We start from the raw sequence: 22,639 nt of genomic DNA, 5'->3' as shown, positions 1-22,639 counted from the left end.
TGCTGTTAACAATGACTGAAGGAGAGACTCCAAATCTCTGGAATAACCAGTGAATTATGAGCCTTCCCCTTCAAACTCCATTCTTTCCATATTTAACGGCTCACAAAGACATCCAAAAAGCTGGTACAACATAAAGTGAAAACAATTAAGCTTCCACAATAATAATAATAATAATAATAATTAAAACAATATCAGTCACAACCATGAAAGAGTTTAAAAAGAGCAATGACTTTTTAGAACATGCATTAGAGTTCGAGAAACTGTATTTTTTTATTTCTTATTATAAGTTTATGCAATTGAGTCTCTGAGCAAGTGGCAACAATGTCATTGTCATAATCCTGTCACAAATACGGGGGCATTTCATAGTCACACATTTTGCTAATGTTTTCTTGCATTTCTCAGTCCTGTTGCAAAACCTCCCATGAAAGATATTTGGTTCATGCAATGATTTCCATCACCTTTTTACATTCATTTTTCATCTGACCTCAAGCTTCCTTTTCAGTTGAAATTCTAACTTATCAGGCAAGGAATACCTTATCTTATTGAAATCATAAATGCTAAAGTAATAGTTAGTTTTCTTAAGCAATTCATTTATGTGCGTATGACTGTTCGGGATATTGTCAGTTCAATTACATATTACAAACAAAACACTAACGTTTTAGAATAATTAGTCCAAAAAAAATCTCGGACAGAATGTCAAACTCTGTGCACATCTAGCTACTGGAACCACCACAGCGATGTGATCTACAATAGTGCCAAACGTTTTGTTTACGTTGTATCTTTAATACCTGAGGTACAGTAAGAAGTTCACTATAATAATATCTCACTACTATACCTGGATAAATCAGTGTTATTTTGGAGGATTCATTCATTGAATTAGGCCAGAGGTTGAAAAACTTTGAGTAGCCTATGAAGCACCGCTTAAACCCTGTTGTTGTTTTTGACCTACACGGCTAGGCTAACATGCTAACCACGCCTTTTTCTCCCTCAACATTGTCCAAAGTGTCCTGCACTGCGTTACGTGACATTGACATTTACATGTATGTACAGAGTCACAAACTTTAGTCTGAGTTGGTAGAAGTGGGATGACGCAGACTGGTTTGCCTTTGGATTGTTAAGATGATAAAGAACTGCCAGTAAACAACAGTACAAAGAGACACAAAATGTCAAGAAAGCTAATCAAAAAGAACTGACAAATGGTGGTCGGTGAAGCTTCACATTCAAATATGGCTTTAGAGAGGCCTGCTGTCATGCTGGGTCTGATATATATGTAAAAGTATTGTAAATCCTTAATTCTGTTAGCTAACTTTGACAGTTGGGCCGACAGACAAGCATCTTTTTTCTCACTGTGGGGAAACGGAGGATGATACCGAGGAGGGAAAAAACACATATCCTTTCTTTTGACACTAAATGTGGGAACAAACACAACACATCACAGACTGTACTAAAGTTACACAGGCAGACGAGCTACATAGGCCAGAGAACACATGGAGGAAAGACAAAAGCAGAAAACAAAGAGAAGCTGATATTGCAACAATGGGAGAACCGGGGGAAAGACGGAGGTGGAGAAAAGGGGACCATCGGTTCGGTTTTCTTCCATCGCTTAATCCTTCACCTCTTTGGGTTGATCTTCCACTTCAGATCTTCTCCATTTTGTCCCCTTATTACTACTGTACAGCTATGGGTTTCATTCTCTTTCGCTTGTTTCAGTCACATACAGGATATTTGTCCATTTCAAGAGGTGGGAGGATGCAGATGACATGCTAGTGCAAAGGATATTTTTGTATTTTGTTTCATCGGTTTCAGTTAAATTAAGACCATCTGCATTTAGGCTGCAGATTCAGACGCACTTGGTTCAAGTCTAGCATCCAGGTGATTGACAAGATTGACAAGTTCAGTTCACCCCATACAGTCTTGTTGAAGTGGGCAGGGCAAAACTGGGGGATGTTGTCAGGGGTGGGGCCAACAAGTCTGCTGGTTACCTAGAGGAGGGGCTACTGCACTCAGAGGCGGGGCAACAGAACTGATGGGCGATGTCATCGTCCTCATCCTCTCTAAGGTCCGGCAGAAGCGGTCAGGGAGTGAAAGAGTAAAAAAAAGAGTTTCAGATGAAGTGAGAAGTGTGTTAGAACAGTAAAGAGAAGACATGGATGAATGGAGATATGGATGGGTTGTATATAAATTAATTCACTGTGTTGTAATTTGTTGTGATTTAAATTTGGAGTCATTTGCTTGTAAATTAAAATGAGAGTGCTGGAATGAGTTGAGAGTCGAAGATTGTCGGGTTGTGATGTCACTAAATGAATTACAATACCGGAGGAAACTGTGCTCATGAATATTAATTAGCTCGTACTGACATTGGTATGTAATTTTCCTAGGCTGTCAAGACAGATTCATGAATTAATATTCATGAGTGTAGTCTTCGCCTTGGGTACGATTTATATATTGGCATTTGCAGATATGCATGAGTTCCACATGGCCTTGGTAATGAAATACAATACCTAAAAATTTTATGTTTAGAATATCAAGTAATATTATTATTAGCTAATAGAGTGCTGCAGAAATGAATCATTAACCATTTTAAGGAAGTTTTCACTACTGTTTCCATTGTCCCAAAGTCAATGAAATTTTTAAAATGGTTTTATTGTTAAATGCTTGAATCAAGGGCTATAGTTAATGCAAGATCAAGATCAATTTTCATGTTATGTTATGTGTAATAAGTTATGTTATGATATAAAACATCAGTAACACCCCACTTGTGATTTCCTTTTTATTTTATTTTTTTAATTTGTATATATATATATATATATATATATATATATATATATATATATATATATATATATATATATATATATATATATAGGTGTGGTTGCTAACAAGTGGATAAAATGGGACCATGGAGGTTGTTAAGGATATTATCATCATCATGCAAAACAGGTAAACTAATCTACTCACTAGTCTGCCTTTGCAGCCTTATTGTGTTTATAATCATGGTCTTGTAAAATATTCTACATCAAACTTTCCAACTTGAAAGAGTTGTCAGAAGCTTAGAGGTGGTTACATGGAAATCATGCAACTGTGCTGTAGTTCATAGCCTGACTTTAGCTTTTTACTTCTACCAATTCTATCTAGGCTTCAAGATAATGCTCACAAATTAAGTTTTGATGAACTAAATGTGTAAGTATCAAATTTCTGTTGGTCACAGAGCTTACTTTTTTCCAATAACACAAAAGCCAATGGGAATATCCTGTTGGTTTTTGTCAAAGGAAAACCAGAGTGATGCTTACTTCTTGGTTTGGCTTGATTCATCCCTGCAGCACTCATTGTCAAAATAATCCATATAGTAAATTTGGAAATCAAGTATGAAGTTGAGATAATTTTAAAATCAGTCAAAACTGAAATGTTTAATACGTTGTGATTAGAAATAAACTTCTCAATAGCGCATTATTTCTTTAAATATACAGGATACAAGCTTGGGCTCCAAAAATCACTCAAATATCATAAAATCCACTAAGTAAGTTTGACTGGGTTGGCTAAAAGATTCAGGAATTGTCTTTAGATTGCAGGGATTCGAAACTCAACCTTGTGTTTCTCAATCTTTGCCAGCAGGGGGCAGAATTGCAGTACAAGCTGAATTTACCCAACACAGTTCTGCCAATAAAACCCTGCCTAAAACTGAAATGTCACCAGTTAATATATCAACCCTGATGTACATATATAAATACTTATGCACTACAGTAAAAACAAAAATAATATTCCCATTCCAGTTCAAAATGTTTTTAGATAATCACAATAGGCTATTCAACAACATCTTATCTCTCCATAATATATATTTTAGATTAAATTATCAAGGTAAGTTATAAAGTAAAGCAATTTGCACAAATACATGCAACATGAAATCATGGGAGAAATGACTGAACTGATGAGAAGAGGAAATAAACGAGTGTGAATCATGCAGTGGCAGAGTGTGAGGGGTATTACAGTAGGTGTGTGTGTGTGTGTGTGTGTGTGTAGGCAGGAGGGGATCTGCATGTGTTTTTGTCTCCGCCTCTGTGTGATTCATGAAGGGGGTGGAACTACATATGAACAGGCATGAGAGGATGAGTGTATGCTGGTGTGTGTGGAGGATTATGCATAAGGATGTGTCATTTGTGACTAGTGTGTGGATATAATTTAGACCAAGGTGACTGAATAGACGTCTTATTAAGAGATGTGTGTGGAGGGACACTAATGCAAATTTAAAGGGGAAGCGTGTCATTTCTGTCCTGTAAGTGGCATAAAATTGCATTTGCAAAAGAGGACCAGCATTAGATTGGAGGCTTGACAAACAAAGGAGGAGAGAAGAATATCATTCTTTTTCAATTCCATTTAGTGGCAGAGAAATTACACACTTCCCCTTTAAGAAATTAAAATCACATTATCACAGAGCTCATTTGAATACGCTCCTCTTCCGTTTTAATTAATTCACTGGTTAATAAAAAAAAAAAAAGCAAACTGACTGAAATTGATGTGGACCACAGGGGTTCAAGACCTCGCTAGGTTACTAGCAAGGTCACTTCATCTCCAAAAAGCCATAATTCACTTGCTCTTGGAGGCATAGGAGGAATTCAGTTTGGACTAAGGAATTATGGGTAGTCCGTTTAGAGAGCACAGCTTTTCCGTTACTTTCTGAAAAGGTTGGAAATGAGAGGTGAGCGGTTGTGATGGGAGACACTGAGGTGGTGAAGGATCGGGTGAGCGGGTTATTGAAAGGGGAAGTGTGGGCTCGGGCCCTTACCTTGCCTGCTCCGGGTGCCGGGCAGGGGGGAGGGCGCAGGGCGGCTTGGGCAGAAGGAGCCGCGCGGGGCAGCAGTACTGGTGGTGGGTGGAGTGGCTGTTTGCGGTCAGACTGTTGTGGACAGAGGTAGAAGCTGGAGTAGCAGTAGAGGAGGTGGAAGAATTGGTACGAGTAGAAGAAGTACTACAGGTGGAATAGGGTGGTGACCTGACAGAGAGAAAGAAAGAGAGGAAGAGGGGAGAGAGAGAGGGTGAGAGTGAGAGGAAGATAGAGATAGGCACAGGAAGAAAGAGAGAGAAAGAGAGAGAAAAAATAAAGTCAAGAAAGAAACAAAAGATAACAGACAACAAAGACAGCCACATGCATACATTACAAACACTTTAGCAGCAGCAGTACAGGCATGGTTAGGCAGCGTTATGCAGAGTTATGAAGCGTTATGCAAACTCTTATCGAGCTGTGGAGAGTTAGGTGCAGTCAGGCAGAGTACTTAATGAAGATTAAGATGGTTTATGCAGAGTTATGTCAAATTACCTGCATGGAGGAGTATTACAGTGTATAGACCAGGGCTGTGTCTAATTTCGCCCCCTTGTTCCCTACGCTCTGAATAGTTATATCAAGATCACAAACTCGGGTGCTAGCAAGGGTCCACTAAACTTTGGGAGAGCGATGACATGATCACCTTGTGAGGTCACGCATTCATTGGATTTATTGGCAACACTAGAAAATGTAATTGGGCAATCTTCACAGCAGCATTTGTGCCATAATGAAATATTCCTTGCATTTTTATTTAAGCAAAACATACTTAAATGGCATCCAGGCAATACAAATATAAGTATAATAAAAGAAAATAATAATTGGGGTATTTTTAATTCTTTGTTCCAATAACTGTTAATTCTGTGATACTTATGGGACTTTCCCCTTGCATGCATAAAAGAGATTAAATAAAAACTAAATCTCTTTAAAAAAAAAAAAAAAAAAACTTCCACCCATCCATTGGTGATGAATCAGTAATTAAGTGAATGTACTGAGAATCAAAATCTTTTGTGGTTTCAATTCTTCAGTTAACCCCTACTTTCTAGGCTGTGCACTTCATAGTGAACTATTGAGTGAACTGAGACACATCCGAGGTGATGGGCAGACTTGTTCTCCACTTCACTGCAACTTAACCAAGAGCTGTGCAAGCTACACTAGACAAAATCAATCCACACAATACCTTTTTCTTTTTCTTTTTTATCTGGTGTTATCATTTTACATACTTTATTATTCAACTAGCCAGCTTTAAGCAAAATTATACAAAAAATTATTAATTTACCCTATAATATGGGTGGGAATGTGATTAAAAAGGAAAATAAATGTTTCATATTACACTTGCAGCTTTATGTATTCTCTTTTACTAGAATTCAAGACTGAGTTTTCAGAGCAACAGTTAAGCAGATCCACATGCAAAGAGGTGAATAGTGCCTTATGTTTAGTATGAAAGTCAATATCCATCAGGTTTTATTCCACAATGCAGTTCTGTCATGCCAAAAACAACAAATGGAATAAATGTATGTATTCAAATGACTCATCTGTACAACACAGCAAGGTGCATCACCTACCCTCATGCTTTAATAATGAACGTCACAATACAAATATCATCCTGCGGGTTTGTTTGGAGAAAAATGTGTGACTGACCCCTACTGGCCAATCAGAAGGGTTCATTCTCTTTTAAACATAAAAAGACATTCACAATGCAATTAACTTCCATAATGTGAAGCATTTCCAAGCCGAGCAGAGAATAATGGGGAAATAATGTAGGGCAGGAATATGATCAATCCACACTGACATGGATTGGTTAACAAATTTTACCCTGCCCAGGCAAACTTGGCCAGATGAGCAGAACAGAAAATAATTTTAGGCAGATTATTCTTTTTGCCCTGATGAATTGTGCCCAATAAGACCAGAGACATTTACTAAGAATTGTAAATATGCTCAATTTTGATTTAATGTCTCATTAAACATGATAAATTTTGAGCAATCAATGTAAATGCTTCCTCACTCATGTGCCAAATGAATACTTCTTTCTTTTTTTTTCTTTTTTTGTGACAACTGCATGAGTACTATTATATTATATAATTTCTGGTATTTATTGATTGATTCAAAGTTCATTTTGTCTTCAGTCTTGATGGGCAGTGGTGAGTCCGTCAGGCTAACATTAAACATTAAGAAAGAAAGAAAAAATACAGCACAGGCACTTCAACACCACTCAAAGCTCAAGCAGACACGGAGACAAGAAAACAAAGAGGGAATATATGGACTGGTATAAGTAAAGGAAATGAGGAAAGGATGAAGGAAGGAAGGAGAGAGATGGATAGATATTGTGGCCTGAAAGAGAAGGATGTAGAAGTGTGTAGGCAGGTGGCATGAGTCCTCAGTATGTACTGGGGTGAAAAGGCCAGGGATGAATCTGTGGGTGTGAACAGGGACCTCTGAGAGACTTTTACACTATAGGATGTGCAAAAACACTTTTTAAAGGTGCCAAAGGTAAACCTGAAGTGTCTAATTGTCCAAAAAGCAAAGCAAAAATATTGATTGTTTTCAAACAGGTCTCCTGAACACTCCCATTGGTCACCCAAACAGATAGCCCCACCCCAAACTCACTCCATTGGTTTAGCCTGTTGCTGTGCGTGTCTGGTCAGGTTCACAAACAAATGTTTTGATAAAACTACAGAGACAAATAACTTCAAAATTCAAAGGGAAAATCCTCTGACAAATGTCACATTAAGTGGGATAAGAGTATTTTCTTTAAAAAAATTACACACTTCAGCTTTTAAGTGATTTAGAGGGGCAGAATGAACAAAACGTAACCATTGCCTGAGTTTCCTTATAATAACTTTACACGGTTCCATTTAAATTGAATTGTGGTCAGATATTTCATCCGTTTCCTCAGATCACAAGAAACTTGCTTTCTGTATCAGTTCTGTGCTTGTGGTTTCCTTTATTGGGAAGTATCTGTATAAGCAGCAAATCCAGCTGGGAGAGTTTCTGGAAATGGACACGAACACGCACACACAGCAATGTTGAATCCTCAAGGGAAGGACTGTATTGGTACATGACCTCTAACAAGCCATCTCCTCAACTGCTCTTTCGCTCTCTTTCACACGCACTTTAAAAACTCCGTTTTGCTGCCCAGCAACAACAAAAAAAAGCATTCGGTCCCCATGTGTCCGTCCCCATCACGCCCGTGTGGTCACCTCAAAACCAGCTGTCATGCACCATCCTACTGCAAAATAGAGAGAGAGAGAGAGAGAGAGAGAGAGAGAATGCCTCATCTCATCTCCCTCAGTGAACAAGCACTTCAAGAGCTAAACCCTGTATTACCATCTTGTGCTTCTCTGCGAGTCTCTCTGGACCTATCTGGAAGGGCTGATGTAAGTCGAGGGAAACATGGCCCCTAACAGACAGCAGCAGATATCGCACACTGCTCTCTGCTGATTTCAACAGGCAGTGCTGCTGTCAATCACATGGCCTGAGACTGAGAAAACAATAATGTAAATAAAAATAATATTACCATAGAGACAAAATGCATGGGGGGAAAAATAGATTCAGATGCCAAAAGGGTTGTCATGATACCAAAATTTGGTTACCAAGAAACATTGTGATTTTCTCGATTTGAATACCCCACACACAGACACAAATATAACTATATGCTATTAAAACAAGCTTACCAACACAACTTTCAAATATTTGGGATATGTTTTTAAATAAATACTTTTATTCACCAAAAAAGCACTGAATTGATAAAAAGTGACAGTAAAGCCATTATGTACTACGTTACAAAACATCTCTATATAAATTAAATGCTTTTCTTTAAACTTCCTATTCAAAGAATTCTAAAATGAATCTAACACCGTTACATGGTTACACAGTTTTTGAGGATGTCATGTGACACTGAAGACTGGAGTAATGACTGCTATAAATGCAGCTTTGCAAATCACAGGAATAAAGCCCATTTCAAAATAAATTAAAACAGAAAACAGTTCCATTAAATTGTACAAATATTTCACAGTATTATTATTTTACTGTATTTTCGATCAAATGCAGCCTTGTTTAGCATAAGAGACTCACTTCAAGAAATTATAAAAATCCAGTTAATCAAATGCACAGTTGAAGGTTTGTCCGTTTTTCTTGTCAGTATCAGTTTATTAAACTTCAGGTCTATTATATCACAATTAACATTGAGTTCAACACTCTGAAACACATTTGGTCCTATGTTCATTTAACATAAACAGTGTTACATTAATAAGACACCATTCTAACCAAAAAGCATACATGCATTCACATGCACTGCCGCAAAAACATTAAAAAAATGTTTTGACATTGCTTTTTTGACATAGACTTCTGACATCCCTTGATGTAAATGATGGAGCTGTTTTGTGTCAAGGTTTCTGCGTGTTTGAAAGGATGTGGGAGTGTGAGTTTGTATGTGTGAGCAGAGTAGAAGGCTCATTTTCTTTGTAATTCCCTGCATGTTTTATTAGCCTGTCAGCTCCACTGTCCTCTCTTTTTGCACATCACTCCTCTCTCACTCCTTCCTTCTTTCAATTAGTAACTCTGTTCTTCTTTCTGCATCTCTCCTTCTCCATTTTGCCTCTCTCTCTCTCTCTCTCTCTCTCTCTGTCGCCCACACAGTTCTTTACACAAACACATTTGCGATAACTCACCTCGTTCCCCCAGCAACACTTCTACTGAAGCCCATAAGGGAGAGAAAAAGAGAACAAGAGAGTACTTCTGTGACTTTGTGACCTGCTTGAACAAACTAGCTGTGGCCAAATACTCTGTCCTGCAGTGATTGCGCAAGCACAGACTAAAGGTCGAGAGTAGACACATTATCAGATGATCTTAAAATTTAATTAAATGAGTTTAGTGCTCATTTACTAAACATCCTGTTCTTTCCATCTGTAAAATTTTCTTCCATGAAAGATTAAAGCAGTAATTTTGCAAAATGTTCAGGGTGCTCATTTTCCATCTAATGATGGTGAATGGGGACTGGGGCTGTTAAGTTTTAAAAAGTGCACTGATAGCGTGAGGGGGAGTGAAAAAATAAAAAGTTTTGGTTAAGCTATTAATTTAAATCAATACAACAATAATTATGGTTATGAAAACATGTTTTCTGAACCGTATAATATTTCATACTGTTTATTCCAATTTACACAACACATGTTTCAGTTTAGAAATGTGTGGAAACGTTCAATAACCCAGGTACACTACCATTCAAAAGTTTTTGTTTTTTTTAATCATAAAGGATGAAAAAAAAAAAAAAGGTGACAAAGAATTTTACATTTAAAAAAAACTCATTCTTTTCTTGAATTAATGATTAATTAAAGTTTCCATGGTTTCCACAACAATATTAGGCAACGCAAGTTTAAAAAAAATGTATACATTCCCAAAAAATGCAGGGTTCAGCCTGTTGGGGGTCAATTTATTGGGTAATTTTTTTCTACCCAACTGCTTCTGACGAAGTTGATTGAGCTACAGTCAGAGCATGGGCTTTTTGAGTCCTCTATAGGAGAGAGCTGTTCTCTGCACCGCCACCGCTGATCTGGTACACTTCTTCGGTGAAATAAAGATTTGTATTGATTTTATTTCATTTATAAAGTCTTTACTATGCTGTAAATTATATTATTTTACACAACACATCATACAAGGAAGAGATGTCAATCTGTATCAGAAGAGGTCATTTCACCTGATGGAAACACCTTTTGCCTTGCATGGTGTATACTGATTTTATTCATTATAATACGGAATTAATCACATCCAAAATAAATGTTTTTGTGAACATAATGTGAGTGTACTGTATAGATTTAACATGTTTATATTAATACATACACATGTATATATTTAAGAAAAATTTTATGCTTATATATTAAATATATTTATATATAATATAAATTATATGAATATAAATAAATACATGTCTTTAAAAAATACACAAATATACGCAGTACACACACATATATATATATATAGCCGTTAGACTGGCAAGAGCGGATTCCAAATCATCAATACTCATCTTGCTTGATCTGTCCACTGCGTTTCACACCGTTAACCACCAAATACTCCTGCTAACCCTATTGGCAAAGGATATCTCAGCAACCGCACTACAGTGGTTTGAGTCTTACCTATCAGATAGGTCCTTCAAAGTATCTCAGTTCATGGACCACTTCTCTTCTCGGCCTTCAGGTGCATCTCAGTAAATTAGAATGTTGTGGAAAAGTACATTTATTTAATTAATTCAACTCAAATTGTGAAACTCCTGTGTTAAATAAATTAAACGCACACAAACTGAAGCAGTTTAAGTCTTTGATTATTTTAATTGTGATGATTTTGGCTCACATTTAACAAAAACCTACCAATTCACAATATCAACAAATTAAAATATGGTGACAAATATGTTTAAATAGCCAATCAGCTAATCAACTCAAAACACCTGCAAAGGTTTCCTGAGCCTTCAAAATGGTCTCTCAGTTTGGTTCACTAGGCTACACAATCATGGGGAAGACTGCTGATCTGACAGTTGTCCAGAAGATGATCATTGACACCCTTTAACAAGGAGGGTAAGCCAAAAACATTCATTGCCAAAGAAGCTGGCGGTTCACAGAGTGCTGTATCCAAGCATGTTAACAGAAAGTTGAGAGGAAGGAAAAAGGCATCAAGAGCCACCACACACAGACGTGTCAAGGAATTTGCTGAACCACAGACTACGTCAGAGGCGTCTTACCTGGGCTAAGAAGAAGAACTGGACTATTGCCATTGGTCCAAAGTCTTCTTTTCAGATGGGAGCAAGTTTTGTATTTCATTTGGAAACCAAGGTCCTAGAGTCTGGAGGAAGGTTGGAGAAGCTCATAGCCCAAGTTGCTTGAAGTTCAGAGTTAAGTTCCCAAAGTCTGTGATGATTTGATGATCTGCTGGTGTTGGTCCATTGTGTTTTTTGAAAACCAAAGTCACACTAAAAAAGTATTTTTTTATTTATGTTACGAAGTATTCTAATTTGAGATGTTACATGTGAGCCAAAATCATCACAATTAAAAGAACCAAAGACTTAAACTACTTCAGTCTGTGTGCATTGAATTTATTTAATACATGAGTTTCACAATTTGAGTTGAATTACTGAAATTAACTTTTCCACGACATTCTAATTTATTGAGAAGCATCTGTAACATTGTAAACTATACCATATTCAACCAAATGAATTCAATTCTTATAATGTCAATGGGTGTTCTTGCTTAATAATAAAGGTTTATCTTTTGATTATTGCCGTTGCCACTGGTAATACCGTGTGTGTGTGGCTTTTAATTTCCAGCATATTTTAAGCCACAATATACAGTAGTAGTTTTTAAACAACGGTTTACTTAAAACAACCCAACATGTTAGGTAAGAATATTTATCCTAACTAGCTGGGTCTAAATAACCCAGCATGTGTTCTGCTCAATTGTCTATTAACAGCGCTGGGTTGCCAAATAAGCCAAGTTGGGTTGTTTATAACCCAGCATTTTTTAGAGTGTAAGTGATGTTTCTGATATAATGGCTAATGGAAATTCAACTGAAATATATTTTTAAGTATTTTAAAAACAAAGTGTAACTTTTTACTGGATGTTTGATTAAAAAAAGGAAGCCTTGGTGTCAATAAGAGACTTCTTTCATGAACATTAAGAAAATATCTGACCCCAACCCTTTGAACGGTACTGTACAGTAGGACATGTCATAGAGGGTGTTCTTCAGTCCCTCACAGCCTTGTTTTCTTCTGTGTAAAATTAAACCTGACTAAGGTCTATTGACTGTGAACTCACAGTGCTGAAGCTGAGGGCTATCACATTAGCTAAGGTCAGGGAAGGCAGCCCCACCATGCCTGCACAGCCTTGTCAATGCAATTTCACTGGCGCACCCGCTTCCTTTTATCGCCTAGACACTCCGTTTGAGCTGGTGGAAAATGTCATAACTGTTCAGGTGGGCTGTCAGTTTTACTCTGCATAGTTTAGTCATGAACAAAAAACATCCATCTTAATTTCCTGATGTTGCATTTCTGTCGATTTCTTCAGTTCATTCAGTATTCAGATGGGAAATATGTCTGTCAGTTAAAGTGTAATCGACCTGATAGAGTGCTAAGAGGCTGAAGGCATGAAAGTGCATATTAAATTCATAGCTGCATGAATATCTGTTCAGCTGGAGGCTGTAGATGTATATTAACGCCACCAAATGGTGTTGGGTTTCAAATAATTATCCTGTTTCAATGCGCTCAAGTTGCCATGTTTATCTGACCTGATTTAGACATCAAGTTTAACAAAGACTATTGGCATGTAAATGTAATCTTGTATGAGAGCCCATCCTTCCATCCTTTGCACATTTACAAACCCAGTAATCCAAAGAAGTCTGCACTGAACATAACAGATGTCAAGTTAAAGTCAATTCACACACATGATGACATTTGGCAGCTTGGGGCTTTTCTTCTGGGTCGTTGTTTGAATTCAATGAGACTATGACAAAATTACAGACTTTGTACAATGGTCTGCCCTCACCACATGTCCTGGGACAGTGTTCCCAGCTGTTCCACTCGGAGATGGCCCTGCATTCTCCTGAATGTTTGATAATACATTTTGCACAAACAATAAAAATCATGTGCTGAATCCACAAAACACACAAGTTGACATTTGGTCCAAAACAAAGCATCAGCAGAAACCCTCATGAAAAAAACTGTTTTGTCACTCTACAATAGAAGCAGATCTATTATACACTATATAACTGTTCCAAGAAACATAATCCCTGAGAGCGCTTATTTACTAATGAAAAGAGCTGTAATATAATTCTACCCCTCAGAGACACTCAGAAACTAAACTTCAGATATATGGATGAATTGTAAACTGCACGTCTACATATAGTCTTGCTTTAAGAAAAGCTCCAGGGATTTTCATGGAATAAGAACACAGCATCTCTCACACCCTTCGCATGTTCATTTATTCAGTATTTTGGCTCATTTGATTATGCTCCCAATTGCGTAGCAATCCAAACTACATTAGACACATGGCAATGCAGATATTTTCCCACTGAGAAAGCAGTGAGGAAAAGTAAACTGTTATGTTCATAATGCAAAACAATATGTATTCTGTGTAAAAGCTAGAAAACATTTTCCATACTTAGTTAATTTATTAAGTCTCATTTTGATGCAATTTTTTTTTCAGTCACCTCTGTCAAAAACAACAACAAAGCTATACGAAAAAACAAATAAAATACAAAAAAATGAAACTGAAAAAAAAAAAAAAATATATAGCTAAATAAATAAGCTAAATAAAATTTGTTTCCGTATTGAAACAGAATAACTGCTGGAATACACTAGTTCACATGCTCTGTACGAAAGAAAGTGTGAAAGTATTACATCACAAGTCCAGTTAAAATGCAGCGCAGCTCTAGGGCTCATGGTTGAAAGCAGCGGCTGATGCCCTCAGGGGCCGAGTGATGCATTGCTGCTGACTGCGGACTGCAGGGGCTGCTGGGGTGGGAGAGAAGCTCATGGCAGCCCCGCAGCAAACCTCTGCTGAGAGTTATTTCCATGCTCAGCGCAGCAGGGAACAGCACATGCTCACGTGACACCTCCGCCGGCTCAGGAAATCAGGCTGAGCAGAAATACCAAAGCGCTTTCATTAATTATTGCAACCTTGCATTAATGTTGCGGTGACAAACAAAAACAAGCATGATTCATAGCCCAACGCATAAACAATGTCACATTTATTAGAACGTATAACTGCGATTTAACAATGCAGGAACAATTAAATTCACATCCGCATTGGGGGAGCGACTCGTGAACAGAGGACAAAAGCATCCGGAGAGTAATTATAGTCAAACGTGACAGCCGCGGCCTTGTCCTCAAGCACCGTTTGTCGGTGTCCTTCTGCTGTGTGTAGGGTGCACAGCTACACGCACACCCACACACTAGAAACGGGTTATGTATTACACAAGCAACTTTTTCGGCAATCCAGTTCATCTACAGGTGTTTCCATGACAACCAAATCATTTATCCTTCAGAGCTCCGGCTCGTGCCCATGGAGAGGAATCGTCATAACGCCACCGCAGCATCAAAACGGCTTTGTTGTAGCAAAAAAATACTCCCAACATATCAAAATCCAGCACATTCTTGCCATTTGACCTTTTTCCCTGCACCCACTAACACTCCCACACGCAAAATGCACGCACACAGCTGGGCTATTGCTCATGTAACTTCTGACTAACCACTGATGCCCATGTTGGCATTCACTTATATGGAAACGAATGCAAACGACATGCATATCAATACCCATTAACATACTCACACGGAGCATACTGGTCACTATGGCAACGGCTAACATGGAGTCTTGCAGCCAAGTGATGCTAATTCTCGATTTCCAAATGCTTTTCAGCCCTCATGTTCTAACACTTTGCTCACGGTGCCGTTCTTCTGCTAAAACTGCCCCAGATGAAAGAGCTCATTCATACGGGGAAGCAATAAGTCATTAGAAGCAATGGCATGTCCCACATGCATTCAAGCTGCCCTATATAGAACAGGCCTCTGTCATTCGATGGAGCGTGAGCTACTACAGGAGTCAGAGAGTGCACTGTGGAGGTGGAAGAGGAACAGGATAAGAAATGGAGATTGAATGAAAGAGTGAACACAGACCTGTCTTTGTTGGAAGGGTCTCCTTTTGGCCTGTGGATCCAGTGGAAGAAAGAGTGACAGACAGACAGACAGACAAACAAAAATGGAGATACACAGAAAGTGGAAGTGTCAGTAATGTTATATTTTGAACACATACAGTAAGGAATACATAGAAATCAATGGAGCAAATACAAATACAAGTTGATCTTGTGCAGAGAAATGATTTGAATTAAGGTTGGGCCGACAGACGATGCCATCGCTGATGGCTGATAGATATCACAATGTTGCGCCGGCATCTCCCCCAATCCCCCCACCGATGTCATCGTCCATCGCGATGTTTCACTGTAGACATAGTCCGATGCTAAATTTGAAGACATCGCCCAACCCTAATTTGAATGATTACAAATCAACTTTTTTTTTTTTTTTTATCCACTTGCAATCCTGACCACAGACTTTTTTTTTTTTCTCATTTACACATTCATGCAAGTCATGAATAGAAGTGACAGGAAAAACAACGGTTTAAAACAAAAGTGGAGCAGAATTTGTGGATAGTGGATTTTGCCGATGCAAGTTTATTAACTAATGTTAACAGTAGAACCTTTCAAATTTAAAAATGTTTTAGTAATGGTAAATGTTGAAATTAACAATACTTCTACAGCTACTTCTACAATACTTCTATAGTTACAACAGTCATGCTTAAAGATGTCCATTTTTAAATATTCACACAAAAGCCATAACATAGAAAAATCACATAAATATGATTATTGTTTATATTATTTTTCTTCTATTTTAGAATACTTGATTATCTAAAGCTGGCTGCACAATAGAGGATTTTCAAATATTAACTGATTTTAAAACCCTGGGAGACCACAGACAAGCCGATTTTTAACCTCATAATACTCAGAATGCACACACTAGACGATTCGACCAGACCACGAGACCACACACTTGAGGATTGTGGGAACGATTTCACAGTGACATGATCTCACGGAGACTCGCAAGATCAAACGTGACTTGAGAAGAAAACTAATAGAAGACAATCAACATTGTCAGCTGGCTACCCCTGGTGCACCCTCTATTTCAGAGTGAAAAACAAAGTATAAAAAGTAATATGGGTGATGTTCTCTGCTTTCATGGCATGTTGGTGGCTGCCAAGTTTCAGTTATAGAAGCACGCAACATCTGGCAGGTGACGCTTGCTCGCTCTCATTGGCTAACGCGGGTAACACATAAGAGTTTATATTTACGATTTGAGCTCATGGACGCTCCGTCTCGATCGGGAGCAGTTAAATAATCGTAATGACAACACACCATAGAGATCATTCAGGGATGCAAATTGAGCCTTAAAACAGTCTGGCAGGCGGCCAGCCTAATCAAAACACACAGGATTCAACTTGAGCGGGAGTTTGGAATTTTTGACGATAGCCGATAGTTCCAATCAACTATCGGTGCTGATCAGTCGACCTCTGCTTCAAACCAATGAGATTTCACAGTGGCATAGCTACCCAGCACAGAAACCAATCAACCCAAGAAATATTTAAATAAGAAAATTAATCCAGGGTTTACAAATGTGCAGTGCTAAATATTGTTAGGAATTACTCTGGGTTATCAGTATTGAAAAGGTCACATGACATCTTCCATTATGCTGCTTTTTGACACCAGTGCATGGCAAAACACTCTTCATTTAAACTAGGTTAAAATTAATTACGATTTTGATTACAACTAATAAAATAGATATCTAAATATCTTTTCAAAGCAGCAGGTGATGGGTTTGACTGACATGTGGGCTCCTCCATAGACATTCAATTATTCTATCATAATTGTATAAAGTCTATCAGTCAGTCCTCCAACACCCAGTGTATTACTCACAGACTCACGTCTACGACAGTAATTGCCACCTTCAATGGACAAATGTAATTAACACCGGCCATGCTAATTATTCTGAGAAACAATCCCACCTCAACAGCTCCCCCACAGCAGTAGTTACACTTGTTCATTAGCCGAAAGCATTACACCAGAGAGAGAGCAAGAATATGATCACCCAAGTTGGGTCATTTTGATTCGCAGGCATCTGTCTGATGGGATAGAAGCAGATACACGGATCTAAACCAAAAAAGAGCTCACATGAAAAAGGCGGCACTGTAAACGACCCTTGTGGTTGAAAAGAGAAGAGGAGACCCTAAAGAAAATGGCAAATGACATGTTGGTGTGCCATCTGCTCAACACCAAGGGAGGGCTGGTGAGGGGGTGAACGAGGCATTGGAAAATTTGGCAATAGTCTAAAGAGAAAGAGAGAGACAGAAAGAGAATAAAAAGGATGGATATGGCTGAAGTAGATTCAAAAACAGTCAAATGATGGCAAAAAAGTCTGTAAAACACCAAAATCTATCAGTAAAACAAGCCATCTTCCCTCGCGGTGTCATGTGACTTCATTGTTTCAGGTGAAGTTGATGCTAAGCGAAAGCTAGCAGCCCTAAAGTTACTCAGGTGTAAAGTAAACACATGGCCACATCTACCAGATGCTGTTTATGTGACTGCTAGTGAGTTCATGTGAATCATCTGATGGCACAGCAGATGACACCAAGGCAGACAGGTTGAAAATACTTCACATTATTACGCCGGAATCTTTTTTCCCTTCTTTAACAAGGACAAACTAAATATAAGAATGTAAAAAATTACTGAAAAGACAAAAAACAAAAAAGTAAAAAAAAAAGTCAAACCTAGAAGCTGAAAACGGAGTGAAAAAAAAAAAAACACTTAGATCTTTTTTCTATTAAGTTTTTTCTATTAAAACTACAAAAAGACCATATTGTGCACAAAGTTGTATAAGTGCATTTATTCAGCAAAAACTAAATGTAATTTTGTCTCCGCAAATAGCGACTGATCAAATCATTGAACAAATCTTTTTTGAAAAGAAACAAAAGATTCAAATCAATGGTATAAATCAAAATTGCCATGCATAACATATACTACAGTTAAACCATAATTACTATGCAAGAAGCCAAGTACGGTATCTGCACTCAAGGAAAAGAAGAAATAAGTCTCAGATGAGAAAGACAGCATTTATCTCAGCAAACGGAGGGCATTCAGTTTGCTCTCCACTGGAAAGGAAGGCAAGAGAAACAAATAAGAGGTGTGCATATTGGAGAAACAAAATAGAGAAAGTGAGCAACACTAAAAGGGTGCAGTGCATTCTGCAGCCTCTTCTCCTCTCTCTCTCTCTCTCTGACTCTATGCTTCGCTCTCCCACACAAGTTGATCCACAATCTGACTCTGCGCTGAATTTTAATCACAACCTCTCCTACACAGTGGCCTGATCATACACACAAACCGAATCTCCACACCACACCAGCCGCCTGCCTTAAAAACTACAGGAGATGCTGTACTGCAGTGCTCAACACTGATCCAATCCACCAAATGTAAATCTCCACACGCTCAAGCACACATCAGTATGCATCGTGTGCTGTGATGAGGCAGGCTCAAGTGCACACTATACGCGGTAGCGATCAGAGGTGCAATGGATAGGTCGATTCCTCAGCAATGCAGGGAGGGAGACAAACAACTTAACTGTCAGCAGCACAAGGAGTGGCCCACTTCACTTCGGTGCCATCTCTCTCTCTGGATCTGTATGGAGCATGTTGACGCAGCACATGCTGGGAAGGATATTGACAGTCTTGAGGCTACTGACAGCTTTGCTCACTGTGGAAATCTTTTCAGATTTCTTTTCCTCCAAAACGTTTTAAAACCATACAAGACATCAATGGCATCGGTTTAAAATGAACGTCATTCCAAACCCAACAGATTTGCACACCATTCACAAATTAATTGGTTTAACAGTTTAAACTGCAATTGATTCCAAAATGTAGTAAAAAGGATATATGTAATCTGAAATCGAAATTTAAAAAAATGAATCTGACTGTAATTTATGTAGAAAGGGAAGACTATCTTTGAATGTCTGTTAGACAAAGTCTTGTTTGAAGGAGATAGATAGATCGATATACTTTGAATCTTAGCTAAAAGCTTAGTTTACAGTAAAACAAAACTAAACTTGCTTGAGCTTCCTTGTTCTACAGAAAACTTCACCGACATAGTCCAATCTCGCTCAAAATCAAAAAAGATATTACATTTGTGACAGATTTAGCATGCTACTGTAATTCAACCCCAGGTTTTCATGACATTAGCCTGTCACTCTGCCAGAGGCCCAGCAGCACGACTCTGTCCAGACAGGAGTATGTCGGCTTATGTAATGCTCAGGCTCGATGGCACAGCCAGCTGCCTGTCCGATGGCCTGGAAAGGGTCCTATTGTGACAGACTGTTGCACTCAATTTCAGTTTTGCAAGACAGACAGAGTGCAAACAGGAGATACCCTCTGAAAGGTGTTTTCTGTTCTTTGGTTCCTAAGTCCAACATTGTTATACTTAGTTCTGCACCAATATTACTAGTGTAATGTAAATGCTGTAAAAATACTAGTGTGCGTGATGTAAAACAACTAAAACTCTGTACAAACATCCACAAGTATGTGTAGTTCAAATTGATGTCCAGTTTCAGTGAATATTACAGTGCACACAGTTGTTTACTCATACTTGCTTTAAAGGACAGTTCACTTAAATTCCGTCAGAATCTACACATCCTCATGTTGTTCCAATCCTGTACAAACTTTCTTCTGTGGGACACTAAAGATAATTTGAATTATGTTTCAACTGTCCATGCAATGAAAGTCAGAGGGGACCAAAAGAACACCAGAAATTTGGAACACCATGACGGTACATAAATGACAGAACTTTTTATTTTTAAGTGAACCATTCCTTTAACATAAACCATAGTCTATTTAGTTAGCAAACACACCAACATACAGTCTTTAAAACGGTGTTTAAAATTGACAGTTTTCTAAACAGCCAGCATTGAGGCTGTGGACTCCAACTGTTTTCTAGTAGATCCTCAGTTATGCAGTAAAAGAGCCCTCAGGCCTGTACTTACTGTCTCTGCAGAGAGCTTCCCAAACTGGTACCGACACCGTCTTTTTCTCGTTCCCTGTCTCGGTCCCTCTCTCGCTCCGTGGCATTGGCTCCAGCTGACAGGCTTTGGCCGAGCCTTGTGTGCGTGTTGGCATTGACGCGCCGGTCCCGTGGTGGCACGGGTGGAGGTGGGGGTGGGGGAGCCGGGGCCGGGATGGGTATCGGGATGGGCCTGCTGTTGTGGCTCAGATTGGCGTATATGTTGGTGGAGGTTGCAGCGTTGGAAGTGGGTGGCTGGACCGGGTGGATGGGAGGTGGAGGTGGGGGCGGGCAGGGCTTACGGTCCAACCTCAGATCTTTGTTCTCCTGGCTGAGCCGGTCCAGCTGCACTTCAAGCTCCTCAATGCGCCGCCGTTGAGTTTCCAGAAGCTTCTGTTGGCTCTCGATGATGTTGTTAAGCTCCAGTAGGTACTCCACTGCCCGGTTAGGGCTCTCTGGGCTGCCCTGCCCAGCATCCATGCTGATGGACACTTGTGTGACAGTCACCGTCAGCCGGGACAAGCTTCTGGGATCACCCCAAAAGAGGAAGCTCTCCCCCCCACGTGGAGCGGGTGGGGGGGAGAGATGGAAATGTGTTGCGAGTTAGAGTTGAGTTACCAGAGTAAAATAGTCAGTGGTTTTAATTGGAGATTCCCCAAAGTTAAATTCAGCTTTGGAAATCACAGTACTGGAAAGCGATGAGGAAATTCCATATTGGGAATTTGTATTCACATTCAAGAGATGATGACAATGTTAACAAGTGGATTTGTTTGTTTGTTTACGATTGGTGTGAGTGTGTTAGTGTTTATGTGTGCATTGCTACTCTTCTGTCAAATGTGCAATTTTTCCACTGCCACCAAGGAATCATGGAATCGAGATCAAAGCCAGTTTGCGGAAATGAACTTCAGTCATTTAGCCATTCATTAATCTCATTAGTTAATGCAAGTGAACAAAAAATTATTTGACAGAGTCATTATAGAACATTCCCAGCACCTCAAGTCCAAGGTAAGAATGCACCGCAAAAAGCCAAGTCAGCAAATATCCATTACACAGGAAAAGCCGATTTCCTTTTCGTCCATTTCTCTGGCGTGCATCCTCTTCCGTTTCTCTTTCAAATGTGGAGTTGAAGTACTGCAGCTGTTTTCTGGCCGTCTATTCATGACTCATATTTCAGACTGAAGTGTTTGGGAGACATTTTCGTCAGGAGTCATTCTATTCCAGGGGCGACTGAGATGGAAAGGTAGAGAGAGAGAGAGAGAGAGAGAGAGAGAGAGAGAGAGAGACCAAAGTTCTTCTGATAAATCCACTGCAATACTAAATTAGCTTCTGGGAGGTGTGCGCATGTCTTTCAGAACAACCCAGTTCCCCCTTCTCTCTTCTTCGCACCCTCATTACAAAACCAAGATCTCTTCATTCAAGCCATTAATATTGCTCATCATTATGCATCGTAAGACATGGAATTAAATTTCCCACGCATGATGCATTTCAACTCATTGCAAAGTCCGTTCAACACAATATTTTGTTTTTTCATAACACACTACTTCTTTGCGCCTTCATTCCATTATTTCTGAAGACTGATCTCTCAATGTAAAATAATTACATCTATCATTAACGTTTCATGCACGCATTTGTCGTTTACTCACGAGCGGTTTCACACTTATTGCCCAGCCAGTCCTTAAAAACATTCGCGCATCTCCAACGCGTACAGCTGCGCGATAATGAGGCGATGTGTAGAATGCGTCCCAAAGCGATAGCACCAAAGTCGATTAAATCTCCAAATTCGACGTTCCAACGCAAAAGGTTTATGAGTTTAAACCGCACAAATGATTGATCTTCTGTTGCGGTTGATGGCAACGCGTTCCTCACGATCACCTAAAACTGAATTGAGAGGAAATACAATCCTTGCGGCAGGATGTCCACTGCCTGTCGAGTTTTATTTCGCTTTGTGTATTAATCAGCGCAAAGGCGCTCAGGTCCCGAAACAGCTGAGACGCGCAATAGAGCGTCCGCGTGCTCGTCCACACAGTGTCAAGACAGTGCGCGCGAGATCATTAAATAACACCCATGTTGATGGAGCACAGCTTTCATTATCATTTTTAAACCAATTTATGGAGACTGCGTTGCATGACAACTAATTAAACTACCCCGAATGGTTGTGTCTTCCAGTAGCCAATATGACAGATGTCAAGACGTGTTGATGCC

General features: G+C 39.0%; 1 protein-coding gene across 2 annotated transcripts; it reads right to left on the bottom strand.

Moving 5' to 3' along the window:
* On the bottom strand, positions 1 to 22,394 carry LOC113089367 (IQ motif and SEC7 domain-containing protein 3-like). Of its 2 annotated transcripts, XM_026255988.1 has the most exons (4): positions 20,421 to 22,394; positions 15,465 to 15,494; positions 4,781 to 4,987; positions 1 to 2,054 (listed from the first exon to the last, which is right to left on the bottom strand). In XM_026255988.1, the coding sequence occupies exons 1-4, from the start codon at positions 20,915 to 20,917 to the stop codon at positions 1,979 to 1,981; spliced, it is 810 nt and encodes a 269-aa protein (XP_026111773.1). In that variant the 5' UTR covers positions 20,918 to 22,394; the 3' UTR covers positions 1 to 1,978. The 2 variants fall into 2 exon arrangements, with proteins under 2 accessions (XP_026111773.1, XP_026111774.1); XM_026255989.1 differs by lacking the exon at positions 15,465 to 15,494 and having other exon boundaries at positions 20,421 to 22,389.
* Between the last annotated feature and the right edge of the window lie 245 nt (positions 22,395 to 22,639).

This window comes from Carassius auratus, unplaced genomic scaffold (assembly GCF_003368295.1).
Source record: "Carassius auratus strain Wakin unplaced genomic scaffold, ASM336829v1 scaf_tig00049588, whole genome shotgun sequence".
NCBI classification, from domain to species: domain Eukaryota; kingdom Metazoa; phylum Chordata; class Actinopteri; order Cypriniformes; family Cyprinidae; genus Carassius; species Carassius auratus.
Note: the sequence above shows the minus strand (reverse complement) of the source record. Positions and strands in the feature narration are given on the sequence as shown.

Coding starts and splice junctions, on each gene's coding strand:
- LOC113089367 (XM_026255988.1), bottom strand. CDS start 20,917: ATGGATGCTGGGCAGGGCAGCCCAGAGAGCCCTAACCGGGCAGTGGAG. Junction 4,988..15,464: donor GACCCTTCCAACAAAGACAG/GTCTGTGTTCAC, acceptor TCTCTCTGTCAG/GTCACCACCCTATTCCACCT. Junction 2,055..4,780: donor CGGCACCCGGAGCAGGCAAG/GTAAGGGCCCGA, acceptor GCCGGACCTTAG/AGAGGATGAGGACGATGACA.